Below are 23168 nucleotides of genomic sequence, written 5' to 3'. Positions count from 1 at the left end.
ATTTAAGTGGAAAGATTGCTGCTAAGGCCCACATTCCCCTTTTTTTCTTAAATGGTCCATTAGGTTTTAAGAGTATCTTGACATGTCTTAAACACACTTAAAATAAATTCAAAACTGAAAGTTTCTGCAAAGACAAACACAAAAAGTCAAAAGATTTTTTTAAATACAAACACAGAGTACAAGTAAAAAGAAAAGCTGAAGACAAATTGATACAAAAATCAGTATTTATGTAAAAAAATAATGCACTGCATATTGTAAAATCAGTCAGTTACAGTATTCACCTTCACAGAGATTTCTACATTTTCAGGCTTCAAAAGGTTACACAGCAAGAAGAAAAGACCCACACGAGAGGCAGACTGCTTCCTAGATTCCATCCCAAAAATTTATACCCTGAGCCTGCAGGGAAATTAGAAGCAGGATACAAACTCTGATGACAGTGGAGTGTGTTCTTGTACTGCTAAAGCATTTGTCCAGCCCACATGGATCTGGAAGTCAGAGCCAGTCTATCTTAGACAAGGAAGCAGCTATAAAAATTAAGCTTCTAAAATGGGGTTGGGATGAAGGTGCAAGTCAGTGACTGGATTCTCCATGTTCAACACACTGGAACTGTCCTGGAATCCAAAAGTTCACTTTATGAAGACTTCATCTCACTTAGACAGGTTATCTGAGTTCATATATACCTTACAAATACATTTCATACCATGCAAGTTTAAATATTTTACTGTAACACTAGAATTCAGCCCTTTTCTTCATGGTTTTCTCAGGAGAAAAGGTTTTTATTACTTAAACAGAAGGTTTTATTTTTTCACTAAGATAATTGGAGGAAATCTAATCCTTTCCTGTTGCAAATCACTATCACCCTATTGACAGTTATGCATTCATGTAGTTGAGGGTCTGCCCCAAAACTATTTTAAAGCCATTTATTAAAAAAAAATTATAACATTATATATTCTCTAAAAAACCCCATCTACTACACAGTCTGATGAAGCATCAGAACTCTTACTACAGCTCTTCGCTTTCAGGTACTACATACTCTGTAACAATCATCAGGTAATAATTCCTAGTATGGAAATACAACAGCAACAGCTTTCCACTACTGGGCTTTTTTTCTACTTCCAAAATGCCCAATAAAGCTGCAAAACCATGAAATTTTTTTAAGTATTGTAAGACAAGCAACTTCAAACTGGATTTTTACTTAAACCCCCCTAAGTTCTCCTCTACCTTTTGGTGCTAATGGCTCTACAATGTTGAAAGAAATTATTTTTAATATAAAGTCTCTGTATTTACTACAGAGAAAACTAGTATCACATACTAGTCCTTACTTTCTCAGAAAATCATATTTATAGTGTGCAGTTTACATCTGAGATAAACGAAACAAGATTGTCAAAACAGTACTTCAACATGTAAGAGATGAACATATAAAGGCACATACAGATTGTCAATGATTACAACACATGTCTTTGACAAGAGAATATTTTCTGCACTTGTAAACAACTTTGTTTACATAAAGGCTCACACCTTTAAAGTGAGGTTAGTGCTGCTGACTCAGTTATTGCTACATTCACAGTTTTATAGAATTTTAGACAATATATGAGGTACACTCCCAAAGAGAGTCATCTTCATTTCTTCCTTGTTCATTTATCATTAGATAACTGAATTATGCAGATTAAAATTACTGACCATCAGAGCCAGTAACACCCAAATCATCAGATATGAGACAAACATTAGCACTTATTAAACTTCAAAAAACCAGAAAGTCACTGTTGCAGAAAAAAGTTCTTGCTCTTCATTACATGAATATTTTCTTCATTTTTATGTATGCTAGTAAACTTTTTTCTGGGCACATCAAGAGCCCATTCAAGCTGTAATAGAATTCTTGCACCTTTTGACCAGCTATGTTAATTCAGTCTCTTGATGTAATAGCTAGGAGTCAAAAATCACGTTCCCTTTGATCTTCTGGCATACAAGTCTCTTATACTTTTTGTTAGCTGCTTTATGAATACTTTGTATACTCTTCCACAGTACGTGTGCGTGGTTTTCCGTAACTCCCGCTCTAGGGGCTGCAGCATAGAATGAACCAGGTCATCTCCAAATGAATACTGTAAAGAGGTTAAGAAAATTTAAGGTTAATATGGAAGACTGTCATTACTCAGAGGTATTAGTTTTATAAAAATTATTTTCAGCATCATATTTGCTGTCTATAGGTTTATTAAATGTTTTCAAGAACTCACGAGTGCTTCTGAATGCAATAATTTAAAAACACCTCTAAATTACAAAGGTATACTCTCATGCTTTCAATAAATCTAACAAGAAAGATTTTTTTTATGCTAAGCAAATGAATGTATTCAGACAGGCAAGGAGGAAATTTTTTAAATTACCTTACCCAATTAAAAATTTACAACTCTGAAATGATTTCTGGATAATTTTTTGTTGTTGTTGTTGTATGGTAACTTTCTCAAATGACATATAACCTTTAAGTAATACAAGTCTTATCAAATTATAATGAAACAGGAGTATAAAAAGTGGTACTGACGTTTCATTAAATTGAATGATGTTCAAACACATACTATGTTTAACATGGGCATGAAATAAAGTTGTCATTAGCTCAACACTGCAATGTTTTTTATGAACAAATGCTAAGTTAAAACAGCATTTTGAAGCAACATAATTTTGTTCATCTTATTACCACTGAATCAGCAGTGGTTTACGTACTTTCTCTGATAAACCCACATATGAAATGGGACCATAAATAAAAGGAAATAATTTTTTCTTCTATTTCTGACAATGCTCAAAGGAAAAAAAGAAATAATATTTTTATGGAAATACAATCACTTTCCCTGTGATGTATTCTCAGACCCCCAAAAGTACTTTTCTTCATTTTTATACCTATATGACAATGTGTAATAAAGCAACATTAAAATATACTCTTGATTTTTGTAGGTTATACACACACAGTAGCCTGCTACATTAAAATGTGCATCAGTGCTAAGTTTTACAGCTCTTCAGTGAGTATACTAATGTAGTGATAAATGGTTCATTAGATGACTTATTTGCAGCATGAAAAGAAGTCACTGGGCTTAGTATTTAAAGGAACAGCAACATATTAATACACTGAATTTCTGGAAAAGGTCAAAACATAGTATATAAAAAAATTTTTCCAATCCAAAACTAGATACAATTAGGTATTAAAGTGTTGCAGTAAATCCATACAAACTTTGGGAAGAAGGGATTTTTTTTCTGCACTTAAAATCTCCAAAAAAATGAAGCTTCTGGTGATGGTTTGTTCAGCCTGGAGATAAAGACTGTCCCTCTTCTACTCTGCACTGTTGTGGCCTCACCTTGAGTAAGTAGTGCATGCAGTTTTGGTCACAATGTAAGGATATAAAGCTATTAGTGTCCAAAGGAGGACCACAAAGATGGTGAAGGGCCTTGGGGGAAAGCATGTGAGAAGTGGCTGAGGGTCTGCTCAGCCTGGAGGAGACTGATGGGAGACTTCACTGCAGTTACAATTTCCTTGTCAGGGGAAGAGGAAGGGCAGACCCTTCCTCTGCTCTCTGATCTCTACTCTCTGGTGACCAGTGAGAGACATGACCTGAGGGAATGGCCTGTAGTTGTGTCAGGGGAGGTTTAGGTTGGATTTTCAGAAAAGGTTCCAGAAGAGGGTGGCTGGGCACTGGAACAGGCTCCCCAGAGAAGTGGTCACAGCATGAAGCTTGGCAAAGTGCAAGAAGTCTTTGGATAATGCTCTCATGTGTATGGTGTGACTCTCAGGGATGGCCCCATGCAGGGCAAGGTATCTGGATTTGAGCGATCGTTGTTGGCCCCTTTCTATTCAGATATTCCAAGATGTCCAAATGCTCATGGAAACAATTCACCAGGTGATTTATTAAATAAATGAGAATAAAACCTTTTAAATAAACATTGACAACTACAGGCATGGCTCTAGAAACCTAACCTAGATACAGCCTACACTCTGTATCAAAAGATGCTCATCAAAACAGGAATTTACTGGAACTCCATCCAAACAGTGAAAGAGAAAAAAGTGATAAAACACTTGGTGTTACTTAAAAGTGAAAAAATTACTTTGTTGCAATCAAGGTGAATATCAACAAGCCTACAAAATACATGTTCTACTATAGATAAACATACAGGAAAGAATAATAAGTACAATGCAAAAATGACTTACATTTTTTATCGCTTCATAGACAGCCCTAAAAGTTGGTTGTTTATCATCGTGGTAAACACCTCTATTTCCATGAAGAATAAATATACCTTCTTCTTCAGCTGCCTTACAATTGCTTCCATAGATACAGTGGTCAGGCCGGTAATTCCATTGGCAAGGAAAGACATAAAGACTTTCTGTGTGGAAAAATGAGAGCTCTGGGTTAAGTATCGAAATTGTTTCAGGAAATAAACCAATGTTTTCTTTATTTATTTAGGACAGTTTTATAAATTTCTGTAAAGTTGTTTTGTAATCTAACAGTTAATTACACTCTAGCAAGCTCCAGCACTGTCTCAAATGCTTTCAGAGAACTAAAGAAGTGAATAGTCCCTTGAAGGCTTTTACCCAAAAGCCTGCTTATTGAGTATTTTCCTGGATTTTTTTCCTGGAGATTTTTTTTTCCATGGAAAAGATAACTTCACAGTGTTAGGCTGAAAATCAACGTGGATTTACCTGGATTGTGAAAAAACATAATGTTCAACAGATCCTGATCACCCCATGTTATGTTCAGCTTGTATTTCTTCAGTAGTGGCATCAGAATTTCTCCCCATTGTAACCGGACTGGTGTCATATCATTCTGTTGAACAGAACAAAGCAAAACCACACACATTCAGGACAGTTATATGTATAGGAAAGGAAATGCCTTACAGAATCACAGTAGCTTGCACTGCAAAGGTACAAATCTCAAATGTATAGATAACTTCTTCCTTTTAAACCAACAAGACTGTCTAAGGAAGTTCCTTACAGACATTTCCAATATACTTCATTTCTCAATGATCGACTTACTAAAAAATTTTCCTCTAACGTCTCAAACCAAGAATTCTAAGAATAGCAAGGGATTTTTTATACAGCAACAGGATCTAACACCAAAACTGTGTTTAAGTCATGCAGCAAGTAGACGAGGAGTATTTAAATACTCACGTCATGCAATTTCTATCTTTTTCACAGTTATAATATACACAGGTTTTAACGCTAACTGCAAAAATTTGAATCAGTTCAATATAAAATTAATTCTTAATTAACACAGGTCTGAACACAGACAGAGAAAAGATACTGTCTACAAAGTAATGTACAAAAATACAGAAATTCTTCAAAGGTTTTCAGAAGTATTTTCAGAAATACTTCTGAAACAATTCTGAAATATTTTCAGAAATACAGAAATCCTTCAAAGGTTTTCAGAAGTATTTTCTCTATCTGTCCAAACACAGACAGAGAAAAAATACTGGCTACAAAGTAGCGTACAAAAATAGAGAAATCCTTCAAAGGTTTTCAGAAGTATTTTCATCAGGTTGACTTATTTTATTAGTTACTGAACTTGAATTTCCTTATCAACAGGACAACTTTTCACTAGCAAAAGTCAGTAAGAACCAAAACAACAGCTGATACCAAATTCCCGAATTCTTGATTTAGCAGAATCATTTCAAAAGAAAAGGAGTTCTTCTAAGGTTCTGGTTGAGGAGCAGCTACTTGGAGTAAATTGGCCTACACCGAATTCCATGTTAACAAAGGTATTCAAATCTCCAGTTTAAATGGTTACATATTCTAAAGCTAATCTCTTCTCTTTACAGTTTATTTAAACTCAACTAGAACAGAAAAGGAGCGAGGCTGCTCACTCTGTACTCTGTACTTCACAGTTTTGAGAGTGTGGATGGAATAGCAGTAAGTCCCATAGAGAGACAATTCCTGAACAAGTACAAGCATTGTACCCTTGCTTCTTTTTAAGCAAGTTGCCGAAAGAAAAATTTTATTAGAACTCCAGTATAGTTTCAGATTTGCATACAGGAATATTATGTTAAGAGACAGGAGCAAAATATCAGCTTGAGATTTACAGTATCAAAGACTTCTTTCTCTGTGCTTTACACTGACAAAGTATAAAGTGCATAAAATTGCAGTTCAGCTTTTACTCTTTCCTCAGATCACTTCAGCCATCAAATATGAAGGGCTTTCAGAACTGAAGACTAAACCAAGAAATACTACAAGACTTCAGACAAGAATTAATACAAAAAAAGATATATACCTTATATTATGCAAGAAGCCAAACAGAATATTAGAGTCTCTCCTCTCCTAAAAAATTTATTATTATGATTGCCTGCAAGTATTCAATGAGCACAGGCATAAGAAATGCACAAGAAAATTCTTTGCTAGTAAGAATTATCATTAGATTCAATGCAAAGTGATTAAATGAAATAAAACACAGGCTTTAACACTCAGCTAAACCCTTCCAAAAAAGCAAATAAATAAGACTGAATCACAGTCAGTAAAGATTACTCCCTCACCTGAAATTTGCAATTCCCAGAATATTTGACCTAAGGTTTAAGTTTAGGACAATACTAAGAATTAAAAACAGAATTAAAATTACCTTGTTCATACCAGGCATATCATGGTACAAGAATATACAACAACAAATAACAGTTTTAGAGTAACACATAGAAATAGAAGCTTAAATTAAGTCATTATTTAATAGAATTTTATTTTCACTTGTAGAGTTTTAATAGCAGAGAAATCCAGAGGATATCAGAAGAAGATGCAAAGCAGGTAAGAACATGCATCACATAGCCAGATGTCTAGAAGCAATACTACTTGACAAATAGTGCTGTCAGATTTAAGAACTGGAAATTGTAATATTTCCATAACCTTTGCATAAACAGAAGAGAGCTATATATTAATAAAATAGCAGTGATATATAATGACATCAGTGTAGGAGCAAGAGAAACTACTTGTTTCCCTTCTTTAAAATATTCCACTGTAAGGTGAAACAGCCTAAGAAGTAAGACTCTGATAGAACTGCTTTTTGGAAGTTACTCAAGTAAAAAAACTCAAAGAAAAAAATGCTACATTAATTTTAAAATGTCTAGAATATAAGCCTTCTCTCCAGTATTCCACAACATGCAAACAGTGCTAGCAATTTGAGAAAAAAACCCCAAATGATAGTAGGCATTTCTGTAATGACATCAAACTGATACAGACAGGTTCTTAAGAACACTCAAAACTCTAGTTTATTTGAGCAGAAAAAAACGTGCAAGAAGAAAATATATGGAGGAACATGGAAGTATTTTCTGACATTTTGGGTTGTTTTTTTGTTTGTTTAGCTTGGTCATTACTCACTTCTGTACCAGAAAACTTCTACCTGGTGAAGGCTGAAGTCAGACTTAAAAAAGCTGTCATATTTAGCCTTTTTTTTTTTATTCTAAGAAGAAAATATAAAGCTGAGGAAAAATTCTCAAATCACACAGCAGTATCTAAACAAACTGCACCTGTGTCCCACAAACAGCTGACCAATTTAAATTTCCTTGATGCCAAGGGAGAGCCAGCCCTCTGCCTTCTGTTTACATGATTCTACCCTGTTTTTACACTAAAAATGTAGTGCTAACATTTACTGCATGTTTATGTAAGCTGATATACTTCAATAAACCAGCAGAAGGATTTCTTTTTTCTACTGTTAGCAAATTGAATTGAATCACAGAAAGGACTGAACACCAAAGGCCAAGTAAATAAGAAAAGTAGGGAAAAGCAGCTGGTAAGAGACAGGAACCTTCCTTTTACAAGCAATTTGGTTTTTTGCAGGCTCACTGTATTTCTTGAAACTACAGCCCTAAGCAATAATGAATGATAAAAAAAGTTATAATGGTTTAGGTCACAGAAGCTCTCTGAACTTTTTTTTTTCCTAAAGCATACCCATGAACCTCTACTTTGCACACACTCTACTGAAGTTAATTTATTTGGGGCTTGTTTGATTTTCTAAGAGTTTGTTCCCTTCCTTGAGTGCCTGCATCTCAGGCATCAATAACCTTCTCAATAAATACTTTTGAAGTCATTCCTCTCTATTCACATTGCCTCACTGGTCTTTTTGTTTAAAAGCACTGTACCTGTAGCATTTGCTGTATCTCTTTTAAAAAAATCTACATCTATATGTATACAAATACAAAAAAAGTCACCTATTATTACCTCTTCAATATCCTAAACAGTCTTGACTGCTTTACATTCCCTTTTCTAACTGCTGCTTAGCAGAGACAACATGTAGGCACTAACCATCAGAAGCTTCATTATGAATTCTACTGTGATGTGCAGTTATGCAGTATAATGACCAGTACAATGCAGTATAACATTCAGTAACACATCTGTGCATGCACATCCAGTTGTACACAAGCATACACGTGTGCATTTAGTGCATGTATTCATGCTGTACATACACACAGAGACTTCACACACAAGACAAATAAGATAGGATCAGAAGGAACAACATCCATTAGGCACCACTGACAGCCAAGGAGCTGGGATGCTTGTCTGAAATGGTCTGACACTCCTGAAAAGACTGAGGAGGCTCAAATAGGTAAGTGGATAAAAGATTACTTAATCCTGGAGCAATACATGGAACTACAGGTTATTGCTACCCAGATGAACATTATAACCATTGGCTAAAGTCTCTGGCTCTCTTTTTTATTCATCCATCTTCTGGATCTTCCTGACTCTTAAAAATCAATGTGACAACACAAGAAAGATGCTAAAAGGCCTCAAGCGGCTCAGCTTGTAATTTGGGCTACAACAGACAAAGAACAGTTTTAAATCCATAGCACTGGAGGAATATCCTGATCCAAAACTTTCACTTCAGATAAATGCTCTAGCTCTACAGTACCATGCAAAAAGGTCATGGGTATTTTTAAAAAGATTTAAAAATTCCCAGAACTGATATACTCCTTGAAGAATTTGTTGAGCCTCCTGAAAGAATATAAACAAATTCACACCTTCCCATAACACAAGGAAACATTTTCTAGTTTTACTGCATTTCACTGGAATAGTTAACGGGGCACAACATGGAACTGTTACCTGTAAGGTCAAAAAGCATCTGCAGAGTCACTGGCAAGGGGTATTAGGACAGTCCCTGACCCTGAGTTTGGTCTATTTCTTTTCCAAAGGTTTGAGAATAGTCGCTCCTTTGCTATCAGTCACAAGCAAAAGTCATACACTCTCAGGCCCACTGTGTATAGACTCAGCTACACTAAGTTGTGCTGAGAAGTCAAACCAGAATTCTGGCACAGTGTGTGAATAAAAGACTAACTTTATTTTAAATCACTATACAGAAATGCACTGTCAGAGCTTAAGATATAAACTTCTTCTCCAGTAAGTTTTCTTGGAGAAACTGCAGCCATATACTACAACTACTATAACTTTCTACTTTTAACTACAACTGAGATAGTCCATTCTCCTTTTCTCTTAAATTCTCTCAATTTTTTTTTCAAGAAAAATACATAGCAAGAATGCCAGGATGAAAGGTGCTTATCACACTGGAAATGGGGGAGAATTAATGTCTTCTGCAAATTTATATTGCTCCTCTTATGGATGCATCTTCCAGAAGTTTTTGACTGCACGATTATTTTTCCCGAATCAAACTTCTCTCAAACAGAGATGTACTTTCCCCCAAGCATAATCACACAACACTGCTTTTGTACTTGTGTTTCAAGTACATAAGAAAAAACTTCAAGTCTGAGAAGCAGTGACCATTTCTACTAGTGTGTGCATTGCTTCCATGCATGTAGTAGTAGCTACTTTCATGAAAAACTTCTTTGTCTACAAAAACTAGGACTTCAAAGCAAATTATAAGATACTTAGGGTGATAATCACCTGGCTAGAATGTAAAAGATCAAAATTTGGAAATCTTCTTTTCAACAACTTACTAAATGTTTTAGCACCACCTCCTGGTCATACAGCCACACACATTTTACAAGTTTACAATAACTGTTTTTCTGGGATGCCTGCAGTAAAGAAATAATGTGGGCATATGTATTGGCAAAAGTAATTTACAGCAAACTATATCAATTCAAAGGATCTCTCAGAACTATGAAAAAATAAATCAGTCAAGCACACTTGAAATTCAAGTCTTAATAGTGAATGACATTCAAAAATAGATACTATTTTAAACACAGTGTACTTTCAGAGCATTATTGGAATTACAGAAAAAAACATTTTGAAAAATAAATATGAATATAAAACAGAAATAGAATTAAAATATGGAAATCCACCAAAAATGCAATTGAGGCAACACACATACCTTGAAATATTTTCTTCTGATACGTGTCATATTCATTAGCATGACTCCAGAATTAATTCCAGTTACTCCATAATAGGGATGTCTAGCAAATCGATTATACCACCCAATACGAGGCTCTTCATGTTCTGGGGCCATTGCAGCAATTTGTGTGGAGTTGAACTTTCCCAGAAAAGACCAAATATCATCAACAGGCCTCAAAAACAAGATGTCGGTATCAACATACAGTAGTGAATCCACATTTTTGAGGATTAACTGTGAGGGAAAGAAATTTAAAACCAAAATTTTAAGTTTTATTGAACTTCTCTTAATAAAACACAAGAAAGTTAAACAAATTTTTGTCATATGCAAATAAATTCACTTTACACCGACAGTTTCCAGTCAATAAATTTGTCCTCATTGCTTTTATTCACATTTTAAAGAATTTCTGTAGAGGGAAATAATTTTCATATGGAACAGCATTGCAAAGGCACTCATTCTACATTTTATATGTCAGGGCTCCTTAGGAGTAGGTGGAGGCCAGGTGTTATCCTAACAGGAGCTCCCCTCCGGCTCCTGCTCCCTCCTGCCCATGCAGCCAATCAAATAAGTGTTAAGAGCCCTCCTTTGAGAGATAGCAGCCATGGCTCTAATTCCCCAAGCCTGAAGCATGTCCTCTGCAGTGTCTTAGATCAGCACATGCACAAAACACTGGCAACATGAGCCCATTTCTTGTCTCCCTTTCTCTAGGACTTCTCAGACCCATGCATATGGGAGACTTTCCAATGGAATGAGGAGATGAGGTGTGATAAATCCATCTCACCTCTGAGATGATGACATGACCTACACCTCTTTCTGAGGATACTGTGCCATAATGCATCAAGCGAGAAAAGGACTTTTATGCCATAGGGGAATAGTGCAACAGAAGAACGTTAATTCGGAGGACTTTTTCAGATGTCAAAAAAGTAAGGAGTAGCGGTAGTTCTTCATTTAAAACCAAACAGAAATCAGATTAACAAGGACATTTGATGCTTCATAAACAGCCTTCTGGATTGTCCTACTACAAAGTAACTTACTGGCAAAAATAGTCTTTGTGAAGCACATGGTTTAAACAATTTCTTCCACTCTGCTGCACTCTCAGATGGAAATGTTATTGGATATATTGTGTAATTAACTCTTCCTTCATAGGGGAATTCTTCAAGCTATGTGAAAATAAGAAATCACAAAAATTACTTCAATTCTATAACAAAAAAAAAAATAAAATCGCTACTCAAATTGATACTTGAACACAAGTACAATGCCTCTTTTCTACAACAGAAATCCAAGAATTTGTCAGCTAATCAAAAGACTTGAACAAAAAGTGGCACCCGCAAGCCACTGTGAAGAAAACACATCACATCAGATGTGCAAAAGGAAGAGGAAGCAAAATAAATTACTATATATAAAAAGTAAGTATATTAATTAAAACTCTTCCTCTCTCAACTACTTACCATGGAACAAATACCAATGAAGTATTTCCAAATTTAATCTTACGCCATTTTTGCCACAGCTACTGTTTGCATAACAGTGTATATAAATTAGTATGTGTAACATACTAATGTCACAGTTGATACGACATTTTAAGGACAAAAATAGTAAAACCCTCCACAGTTATAGCTTCATCAGCTTCAAAAACTGCTACTCCAGTCATAGTGTAATTTTAATTAACTGAAATTTACTAAAATTAGGCATAACCATATTCAAAAACAGGTGTTTCAGTTTCTCTAAACAATATAAGACTGATGCATGCCATAAACACAGAGACAAAAAAGAAGAGATCTATTAATTTTTTCTTGTAAAGCCAACTCTAAATAAGCTCACACAAGGTAACTGGTTTGTGTTCAGAACATCAGGCTTGTATTTAACAGATTCAAGATGACAGATCAAAGTTTTGGTCTGTCTCTAGGAGAAACTCTGGTATCAGCAGCTGGCATTCTTACACATGAAAAAATTTCAAAGATCCCCATTCAACACTACAAATGCCTTATTACCTTAGACTCCTGCATTTATGCCACTCTAAACATGTAGAATTGCTGTATATTGTGCTACAAATTGTGCTACAGTTTGATTGAATACATTTTTGAATACTTACTATGTCTTTGAAACTCTCATGCAACTGGTCCTCAGCAAAAATATGAAAATGGAGAGGTTTGATGCTGAAAATAATGGCTGATCTCAACATAGTAACAGTCTCCTCCAGTCTTTCACCACAGGCCACCACTGCTAGATGCATTTTCTCAGAAGGATGTGTTTTCATATAATCATATCTGATACAAAAATATTTTTTCATTTGATATTATTTCTAGCACAGGCTTAAAGAAAAACTCTACTGTAGCAAGTAATTAACAAAATACCCTTTACCATACTTACATCAACAAAGTATAACTCTACAGAACATGCTCATATGTATTCTTACACTTAACCTGAACCATTCTCATAATCACTCCCACCACCCCAGCCTACAAAGGAAAAAAAAAAAAAGGTGTAAACATTTATTGTTTACAATCTTACTATTCATTACTAGCAAGGAAATTCATCAAAATAGCTATGCTAAAAGAAAGACTACAGGAAGTTACATCAAAATGTCAAAGGCTGACAGTAGATTAAGTCCATACATGAGTTTTTTCCCCTCTCCCTGGACTAAACAGACATAGGAAAAAATAACAAATATAGCAGTTGAATTCAACAACAAAAGTGAGAAAACATCTACTTCCAAGAAGTTCTGTTAAGAAAATTTTTGATTGATCTAGGTTTTGTCCGTTTTCTGCTCCAGTAAGTCCTTTTTTGACAAACACACCCTTCAGTGCTTCACCCAAGCACTGACACATAGAAAGCTTTCTCTTGTCCTTCCATCTTGCAGGAGTACAACGTGAGCTGGATGAGGGGGAAATGAATAGCTCAGATGGCCTTGTGGGATGCCCTGGGGCTCCCAGCGCTTCTGGAAACCCCTCAGGTACACTGAGCACACACACTGTCCATGGCCTTGAGGCTAAATCACTGCAAGGAGTGGGGACTGGGAAATCCTTTATTCCTGAAGACACCTGTGCAACAGTTATAGTGAGATGTGCCTGGAATGTATAATACAGGGCACATTTTAAAGTTATTTCAATACTTCAGTACAATAGACTAAAATTGTCATCGGGCAAATACCATCAGCTTGGGGGCAAACAAAGTGGGTACACGAAAATCTCCTGGATTTCACAGACTTAGAAAGAAAAGATTTCAGAAAAGCTTTCAAAGCTTTTAAACACATATCAACCCAAAGCCCATGTGGAAAACAGTATTATGCACTTGAGCTGTTCGCACAGACTATGGGAGGAGGGGGCTAATAGAACCAAAAGTATCTGAAGGTTTAAATTACAAGTTTAATGCCAAGTTATGAACACAAAACCAATTCTGAAGTTAGAAAAGACTTTACCAAACTACTAACAATACAGAAATGCTTGACAAATCACCCATTCTTAGAAACTTGTTGGAGACACTTCAAAACAGAAATTACCAGATGAGATTCTTAGTACATAATCTCCCCTCAATTTATGCAACTATGTAAAAACATACAAGTTTTCCTTTAAATCTGCAATAGATAATATTGAAATATGCCTCTTTTCTTTACGGCACAGAAGAGCTACACACATTATTTTTACTTCCACAAGGCAAAATATAAGCAAAGTTATCACTGTAAAACTACTGAATTTGAATGCCATAAATAATTACTGCATTTAAAAAACATTGTGAGTTTTGAAAGAATTTAATGCCCTGGAAATAAAAAACCACTTTTTTTTCCCAAAAAAACTTTAATTAGATTATGCAGCTAGTCTTAAGTCAAGGTCTGGAGCATTATTAAAAATCACATGGATGAAAGACCTCATAGGTCAGATTTAGATCCAAAATAGGGCACCTAAATTAAGATGCTAACCTCAACTGTGTCTGAAGTCTCATTAAAGCCAAGAGAGATCTAGTGAGCAGGTTATGGAGTATAGAGAGTAATCCACCTTATTTCAAAGTGAACACCTAAGGCTTGAATCAACTTTCAACATAGGTATAGTGCCATTTAGTAAGTTCTAAAATATCCCACTTGATCTCCAGATGCCAAAAAGACTGAGTATTTCAAAGATCATTTTGTGTCTACTACTCCTAAAAAGATGTCTAGGATATCCAAGTGCTTCCTGGTTATCACCAACCACTCACAACTCAGCAGCTAAATGGCTGGTCACCTGGATCATCCTCCATGGCCTTTCAATTTTAGTCACTGTTTAAGACCTACCTGATGTAGACACCAATATGCAGACATCTATATTGAGATTATTTAATCTGCAGATTGAAACCTTTTATAAATCTTGAAGCAAAATCTGAAAATTAGTTCAGGTTAACACACACACAAAAAAAAGACTCTTGAAATATACTCAAGACATGCCTATTCAGACCTTTATACATAAAGCTAATTTAAACATTACACCATTTAGTAAGTAGTAATGTAAAATACACAATGCAAGTTGAGTGTAATGAGGGTAGCTGAAACCCAGAAATAAGAACACTGCCACAGTGTGAACAAGCTGCAAGCAGCAGATTAGCCTCATCATTAATCCACTGAAAAGGGAATTAAAATAATTAAGCCCTGAAGTCATGAGAGCCTACAGTGATATTACAAGGTCATGTGATAAATAAGGGCAAAACCTATACAAACTGCATAGCTGAAAGCCAAGCTCCTGAACTACATGTAACACACAGCTTTCCACGAATAAAGTATGACAAAAATTATGCTGAAGAAACTCTAAAATGCACTAAGATTCAAAGACTGTAGTTTATTATTTCTACATCTAGTGACCTCTGTGAATAAAAGAACATTTTTAAGCCACACAACAAAAAACTGATTATGTTATAATGCTGTTACAGTCAGTCTGCTCACACAACCTCTTCTGTAACTTTCAGACTTCTTGAGTTCACTATTTTTAAATCTGTGCTTAAAAATTATTTCTTTAAATGCAAAAAATAAAAAAATTTAGAAAGAGCTAACAAAAACTGAATTTCAGCTCACACCAAATGGGAAATAGTTGGACTCAGATCCATAAATTCACAACATAAAGTTTTATCTCTGAAGCAGATGGAGCAAGAAGCCATTGGAAAGAACAGGCCACCATGCCCTTTGTGGACTATCCACTACAAAGGTAATGAGATATATTAGATCTCAGAAATGTATTAAGGCAGAAGGTAAGAGGCTTCAGAAGTGTGGTCCCTACTCCAGACTCCATGAAAAGACATCCTTTAGTGATTGTAAGATGCATTTGACTTCCCTGCACACAGACCACTGGGAACCACAGCCTCCCTTTTAGCAAGCAACCCTCAGCGCTGCTCCTCTCCCTTTCACACACATCTCTGTCCACCCCCAGAGAGCAGTCCTATCCCCACCTTCATCCAGGAACTCTACTTACTGAAACCCTCAGCTGCCAGCATCTTCCATTGTTTTTTCCTCTTCCTCATGTGAGAGGCAGTATGAAGTGTAAATTGCTCAGTAGAGTTTATCAGCTTGAGCTCTGCAGCCTCACCTTCCATGTGAATGTGTTCCACTCACAAAGCCAATTATGTTTTTCATTATTTGTTTCACTTCCTTCTTCAATATTATATCTACGTGGCTTCAGTTTTTCCACAGATTTTTTCCCAAATTTTCTGCCTTCAACTGCTCTCTTCTTTTAGCACTTCCGTAATGCTTCTCCCCATCTTTCTTCCACTGCAGCTACCTCCCCAGAAGCCAGGGAAAGGAAAACCGTGCTCATTTAGGTAACTGATCTGGTATCTGTCATGACCAAGTGATACAAGATCTTTTGGCAATACATTTTTGTTAACAGTTCGGTTGCTGAGTTGACAATGACCAAAATAAAATTTATTCTCCAAGGATAGTAACTTGTCTGAAGCTAAACAGGTTTGGTATCAGGAATCACAGCTCTGGTATGAACCTTTAGTGAAAGTCAAATACAGGTCCTGAAAGGGTTAAGATGCTTTCAAAAGTGAGGAGATAGTTTCAAAAAACTTGTTGAGAAGCAGAAAAACAAAAAAATATAGATTTTAATATGCACATTTCTAATTAATAATAGCTTCATCTTTTTGTGTGGGAGAATCTAGTGGAAAAGGTGGGAAAAAAGCAACAATAGAGTGAAATACAAACTGTATTTTAGTAAGGATGTTGGATAGACTAACAAAGAAAACTTGACAGACCTAATTTCTAAAAAAAACTCCAATACTGTGGCAGTCCTCACTCCTGCAGGGGGAAAAAACCCTCTGGTAATTAAAATAGAAGAGAAAGAAGGCACCTGTAACCTAGTAAAAGATACTGAGCAGGATGCCATGACAGGATTTGAGTCTTTATGAAGAAATAAGAGAATTTAATTTTTGTGAGGATACTAATTACACATGAGGGGTAGGGACAGTAAAAATAAACAAAACACTTGGGACAAACCTCCACACATACTTCCATGAGTTTAGAAAACACATTTAAAACAATCCACTTTTGACAATGTGAGTAAAAACCACATATGTTAAAACATGCTACTCAGCAGCAGCAAAAGGCCAGGTACAAGCCTTGCCCTGAAGTATTTCTGTGCCAAGTGCAGCCCTTCATTCTACACAGATTAATTCTGCTGTTAATAACCTCTGAGAGAAGAACATAGGATATCCTCGGTGAATCTGCTGTAACAAGGTTTTCCAAAGCCTGTCTGTCAAGACACTGCCTTATATTTAAAGATGTTTACCATGACACACTGTATATTAAATTAGCATTTCTAGGTCAATTACAGCTACGAAGCTGTAATTTGATAGTAAGCTACAGAGGTATGTTTTGACAAGTTAAACTTTTCTAGAACCTTCATGGCATCCCAGCTGCATTTCCTGGGGAAAAAAAACCAACACAAATTTTATTTGCACTAACATACCCACCAGCTCCACAAAAAGCTTAGCTCTGTCCTTTAGACTTGACACAAGGAATTGCAGTAGAGGTCACCTTTATTTGTATAAAGGTAAAGTTCTCCTCTTCTCACATAATACATGGAAAGCACAGGTGAGAAGGTACCAAAACCTCAGGAATATCCCATATACAGTTCCATCTAATTTGGTGTAATAGAATTGGTTTTCATCATTAGCATAAAAAACACTAATTATATTCATTAAACTGTGCAGGGAAAGTATTTTCACATAATCAAACAGTATTATTTCAAAGCTGACACTACAATATACCTCAGAGAATCAAATGGTAGATATGTAAGTACAACACAGATGGCTTATTGCATCCTTTTTCCTTTTAATGCCCTGTTTGATCTAAATCAATCAACCACTAAGAAGCCTAACCCGGCAGCCTTTAGTCACCAGAAAAACAAAGCAAATAGGCAGAGTAAGAAGGCAGAAAAGCTACACTGATTAAAATCCAGCTGTTAAATCACTCCCACACTTACTACAAGTAGGATCAAGGCAACTACAGACATTATCTGGATTTGAAAGGGATGAAAATTCTAGTTTTTACTGAGCTTAACATTCTACTACAGCACTGCATGTAGAACATGTCATAATCAAGAGCTTATTTTGTAATAGCACACTAATGATACCGCTGCATATGATGTCCAAATGTAATCTACTCAATGCCAACTCAATTAGTAGATTAGGTTTGAAGTTACAATATATGAGTAATTTTAAATTGACTATAAAAATAGAAGCCCCATTCTCCAATGAGCCTGCTAATTTAGAGAAATTCCTTTTTTCAGGACTATCAGAATTAATTTAAATATAACCATACCACAAGAAGCTCAATATACCCAAAAACTTAGTGAAACTTTCTACTTTAGCAGGCAACCCAAGTTAAAACCCACTTAGTTGCAACATCCAACAACTGAAATCAGCCTGGTCAGCCATAGTGATGACCCCTAAGACCTTCTTCTTAGTCAGTCCCATTAGGAAATAAGCAGCCATACCAGCTAGACAATACTGAGCACCTTGAAAGGTGTACTAGAAAAGAAAAGCATCATCTAGACCATGCAAAATCTGAGCCTCATGTTATCTTTATCAGCATTTTTAAAATTTTGATAAAATCTATACCACTGTACATAAAAGCAATCTCATGCTTCCTCTGTCAAGGTGAAAGCTAACAAATACTCTGCGCCAGAATAAAGTTAATAATCAGAATGGTGGTGAAAATATGTGGGTGCAGAATAGCTACAAAATCCTTCCCACATACAGCAAAAGAAACTGACCTTACACTGACTAACCTGAAGATCCTTATTATTCCTTATTAGAACCAGCCCCTGTTCAGAGGTCATCAATTTCAAATGCTCTTCAACTATTGCATGACTCATATTGAAGTCTATACACACACATCTCTCTCAAAAATTTTCCAGATTCTTCTACATGTCTCCAACATTTCTATCATACATACTTGAATCTTAAAAATCTATACATTAGTATTCACTTAATACACTTAGAGCTACTTAAAGGGAATAACGTAGAAAGCTGCATTTCAAAAGTGTCAGTGCCAAGTTCTCTCAAGGGTAAAAAATTCTCTGTGGTCCTGATATCCAGCAAAAAAAGCTAAGCGGAATTACAAGTTAGAAACAGAGATAACAAGCTTTTTTTCAACAAAAATACTTAAAAATCCAAAAGCTTCCAATGTTTTAAAAACTTAGTGGAAAATGGAAAGGAGACATTTTAACTCAGATAAATTAGAGCATCTCACTGAGGAATTCAAGAAGGACTGAAGTCATCACAACATGTGGGGATTAATTTAATAATAAGATATTGAAAAAAAAATCCAGCTTAATGTAAAATGTTTAATCTGAACACCACACGCCCTTTACTCATTTAAGCAGCTTTTTTTCTTTCAATTTCAAAATGTGTAAATATGAAATTCTGCAAACCTTAGAGCTCACCATGAAAGTGGACTCATCCAGTGAAGTCATAATCAATGCATACTTCAACAGAATTGTCTTCACAGCCACATATGGAATTCTTAATAGATTAATACAAGTTATAGCTTAAGGCATGTGCAAATAAACTGCATGGGATTTGTCCATTTCTGGTTCCAAGGTTCCACTTGCCTCAAGCCTGACAGAATACTCAGAAAGGATGTTTTCTGCTATTTTTGTGCATTGCTTTGTATTCATGGACTTCTTCAGGCTTAGTGGGGTCAGAAGACAGCAAGAACCTCCCTGGTCTCAACACTACTAGTGTTAGACTGGCCCAGATGTCCAAGGATTAAATGAAGCTTACAATCATATCCTGTCCCTCCACCTAGCATAAGCTAAGTCCCTTCACCCTCAATCACAACAGCATTTCATTTATCCCACTGCACTAAACTTCTTAGAGCTAAATTCCCAAAACATAATCTATAAAGAAAAGAAGTTATTTCTGTCTATTCAGATAGCTAAATCTGCCTAACGAAGTCATGTGCATCCCTATGGATTGACACAGTGTGGATTGCTACCAATGGCAACAAGAAAAACTCAGCAGCCCCAAATTGCTGATGAAGTTCACTAACAGAATAAAAATCAATCTAAGCAACTTCTTTAAGGAATTTCTTGACAACCAATGAGCTTAAAAAGCACTGACAACATACAAGCAGAGAGGAATAAGGGATCTAAAGCCTTTCCCACAGTAATTTTCAAAACAATAGTAAGTCTTGTGATGCTAAGCTTTTCTTCCTCTTTGCTTTCCCAGAAATATTCAAGCTTCATGTTAACAAGAAAAGATATGAAGATAAAAGATATCAAAAGATGATCAGCAAAATTTTAAATGTAAGAAAAATTGACTTACAATTTCAGTTATGTACTGAAGAGAACTTTGCAGGTTAGAGAACTACCAGACAAGTAGCTCACTTCTTTTCAAGAAACCTGTGTAATGTGACAGCCTAAAACATCTGAGCCACCACATTAAAACATTTAAACTTACTGTTAAAGATGCAGCATTAAGGTAGACAGTCTATTCTTTAACATACTAAATGTTAAAGAACATTCAAAACTGTCTCTTCAATGCTTTTCAATGAAGTACTCTCCTTAAATTCTATATAACATTAAACTTGAATTTAAAAAAATCCACATGTACTTACTAAGCATATCATTTTATTGCAACTTATATCATGGGTATTCATGTGCAGCAAATTTTATTTTAGGAAAATAATTTTTCATTAACTTTTCAGACTATACTCAGGCTTTTAACAGATGTTAGCAAGTTTCTATTTAACAAAGCAACAGAATTGAAAAAATCTACTCTTGGTAGTAACACTTGAGTCTACAATTCCAGAACATAATGTAACATGAAAAACCCCAGATAAAGGTAACGACAATATAAGCAGGTGAAATGCATGTGAAGTAATCAAGATATTTTGTTTTGCCACCTTGCTAAAGAGCCAAAACACATCAGCTACATCTGTCTGCAATCAAACAATAAAGTACTATTTAACAACATCCTACCTAAAAGCAGCTTCCCAAAAGCAGTTCATTCCACACACATCAGAGGGCAGCATCCAATAGGAATTCCAGAAAGATACAGACAAATTCTTACACCTAACAGAATAAGACAAAAATAACCTATGTGAATGTTACTGATTTTATGGCAAACTTAAATGGATAGTCTCCTAGCTCAAGCATAACTTGAACAGTTAATTAGCTGGCAGAAAACTGGCCATGTAATGCAACTTGAATACTATGGAGAAGGTATTAGAAGCCAATCAGAATTTTTTAAAGGAAAAATGGTCCCATCCTTTCCTCTTCATATATTTTCAGAATGAGAAAAACAGAGGGGCTGAGATTTTTGAGGCTCCTTCCATGTTCTAGGCATAAATTAAGTCCATAGGTAATGAGTAATGAGTGAATGGCAACACTTATTGCTAGAAAGAACTTAATCTTTTCAATACCTTTGTCTACTCAAAGCAGAGGACCAACTGTAACTTTTCATTTTTGAGGTTACACTGTCCATTTAACACAATCCCTATTCACCCATTACTCTGGTCCGTGCAAACGTGCAAATCGGATTTTTAATAAAAAACTTGGACTTAGCAACACCAAGGAATTCCATTGTTTCGTAACAAATGCAATACAGAAATAATCACATTTCCCAAGTTTTCTTTCCACATACTAAAAGCAAGACTAATAATTTATTGATTTGTGCTACATTAACAGCTAAAAAAAAGCAGGGTTTACTAGTTAACCATTACATTTTATGCAACAGCAATATAGGAAATATTTTTAAATAGAAACAAAAGTGTGTATTTCAAAGGCTCTGGTGAGAAAATCAACATCAAGAATTATGATCTGAAATGAGTAAGTAGAATATTGTAAAGCAAGAGATACTCTCTTGTGTGACCTTCTCTGCTCCCTGCCCTGGTGATACAAAGCCAGTAGTGCTTATTCTTCTTTGAAAGTTAGTATCTGTGAATGAAAGATGTGCAAGAAAACCGACACAAAAGCTGCTGATTTTCATCAGCAGTATTTAAGGACTATGGCTCAGAACTCTACCGAGAGTTGGCTTCGCAAATTTGAAATTAATCAGTACCATCTTGGTAGCATAATCTGAAACCTGTGAAGGCCAACGTTTTGCAAATATCAGACAATAATAGCTGAATGTAGCATCAAAGAATGTCAAGATTAGTAATTTCTGCTTTTTGTAACACTTGAGAAAAACGACCTGATAAACACAGCGTTTCACAAAGCCTCATTTAAGTGCTGTGGGGGATGGTGCAGTTCTTTGCTAGATCACAGGAAATCCTTGTATTCTGTAGATAAATGTGTTCACAAGAGTTTTCAATTTCATTTTATTTCATGACTTAAGAATGCTCTCCACAAATAAATACCCAGGTACAAAAAGTGAAAATACAGACTGCAACTCTATTTCAGGGATATCTGCACTGCTCGTCACCAAAGTATAAAACCATGAGTTCCCTCTGCCAGATTCTTTTTTGCATTACTCTTTGTGGCTTTTGAAGTTTCATAAAACTCCAAGGCACACAAGGTCTTCCACTTATGTGAAGAACAATCTTTATGATCTCTACTACCAGCTTTTTGAAGTAACTGTTTCTCATTACTTTTAAGATAAATTAATAGACAATCTCTCCAAAAGAGTTTTGTGGTTTGGAAGACTATTACCCTATTATTACAGGGGATTCCTCTTTCAGTTGTCAACAAGAGTTTTCTTAGCTATCTTGAGTATCACCCTACCCAAATTACTGAGGCAAAGTAATGGCTGTGTCACTTCTCTGACACATTAGGCCTTTCAAACATTCCATTTAGAACAAGATTATCAGCCTTGAGTTTGATGCGTAAACTGCATATTTAAAACAAAAGTGTTACTAGGATACGTATGTATGCAATTTACCTAATGTTAGCTCAAGACATTCTCCTGTCAACAGCAATCTCCCTCAGTTTGGCCATATGCTACCATATTCCCCAAAGGTTTTTCATTTAAAGGATTAAGATACTGGAATAATTGAACAACATTTTCTTCTTGTCATTCACATTAAGATCATTTAAAATGCCACTAATTAAGGTATTTTTTTGCTTGAAATGAAATTTGATGAAAGCTTGGACTACAAACAATTGCTTTATACAGCCAGGGAGTTGCATTATACCTGTTCACAAACAAGTACAGTCATTGTTACCTCAGAGAGCTTACTAGTCAGACAGGAATAGTCACCTTCAGTACTATGGAGGGATATTTTGCTCACATCTATTATTGTTATGTGATTAAAGGCCAGTCCCCACAAATAGAAAGCAGAAAATTATGTAAGGTGAAACAAACTAAACAAGGCTCACGGAGTGTCCTAACACAGCCCCAGTTCACAAGGGCAGAGAGAGCCCATGAACCAGGCAGATGATCCATGCACCAGCTTAGGTAAGGTAACAGGAGAGACTGTCCAGG

At 35.6% G+C, this 23168-nt stretch overlaps 1 protein-coding gene across 2 annotated transcripts in view; it reads right to left on the bottom strand.

Annotated features, from left to right (window-relative positions):
- Positions 1-214: 214 nt before the first annotated feature.
- Positions 215-23168, bottom strand: part of GXYLT1 (glucoside xylosyltransferase 1) — a 28663-nt gene continuing 5709 nt past the window's right edge. The window contains exons 2-8 of one of the 2 annotated variants that reach the window (XM_030961080.1): positions 20726-20818; positions 12376-12550; positions 11321-11446; positions 10269-10520; positions 4676-4799; positions 4187-4359; positions 215-2099 (exon numbers count right to left, since the gene is read on the bottom strand). In XM_030961080.1, the coding sequence (XP_030816940.1) occupies positions 1938-2099; positions 4187-4359; positions 4676-4799; positions 10269-10520; positions 11321-11446; positions 12376-12550; positions 20726-20818 (1105 nt within the window). In that variant the 3' untranslated portion in view covers positions 215-1937. The remainder of the gene's footprint in view (positions 2100-4186; positions 4360-4675; positions 4800-10268; positions 10521-11320; positions 11447-12375; positions 12551-20725; positions 20819-23168) is intronic. The other variant, XM_030961081.1, reaches the window with a different exon arrangement.

The sequence above is a fragment of the Camarhynchus parvulus genome, chromosome 1A (genome assembly GCF_901933205.1).
Source record: "Camarhynchus parvulus chromosome 1A, STF_HiC, whole genome shotgun sequence".
NCBI lineage: Eukaryota > Metazoa > Chordata > Aves > Passeriformes > Thraupidae > Camarhynchus > Camarhynchus parvulus.
This window is presented reverse-complemented; position numbering and strand designations above follow the sequence as displayed.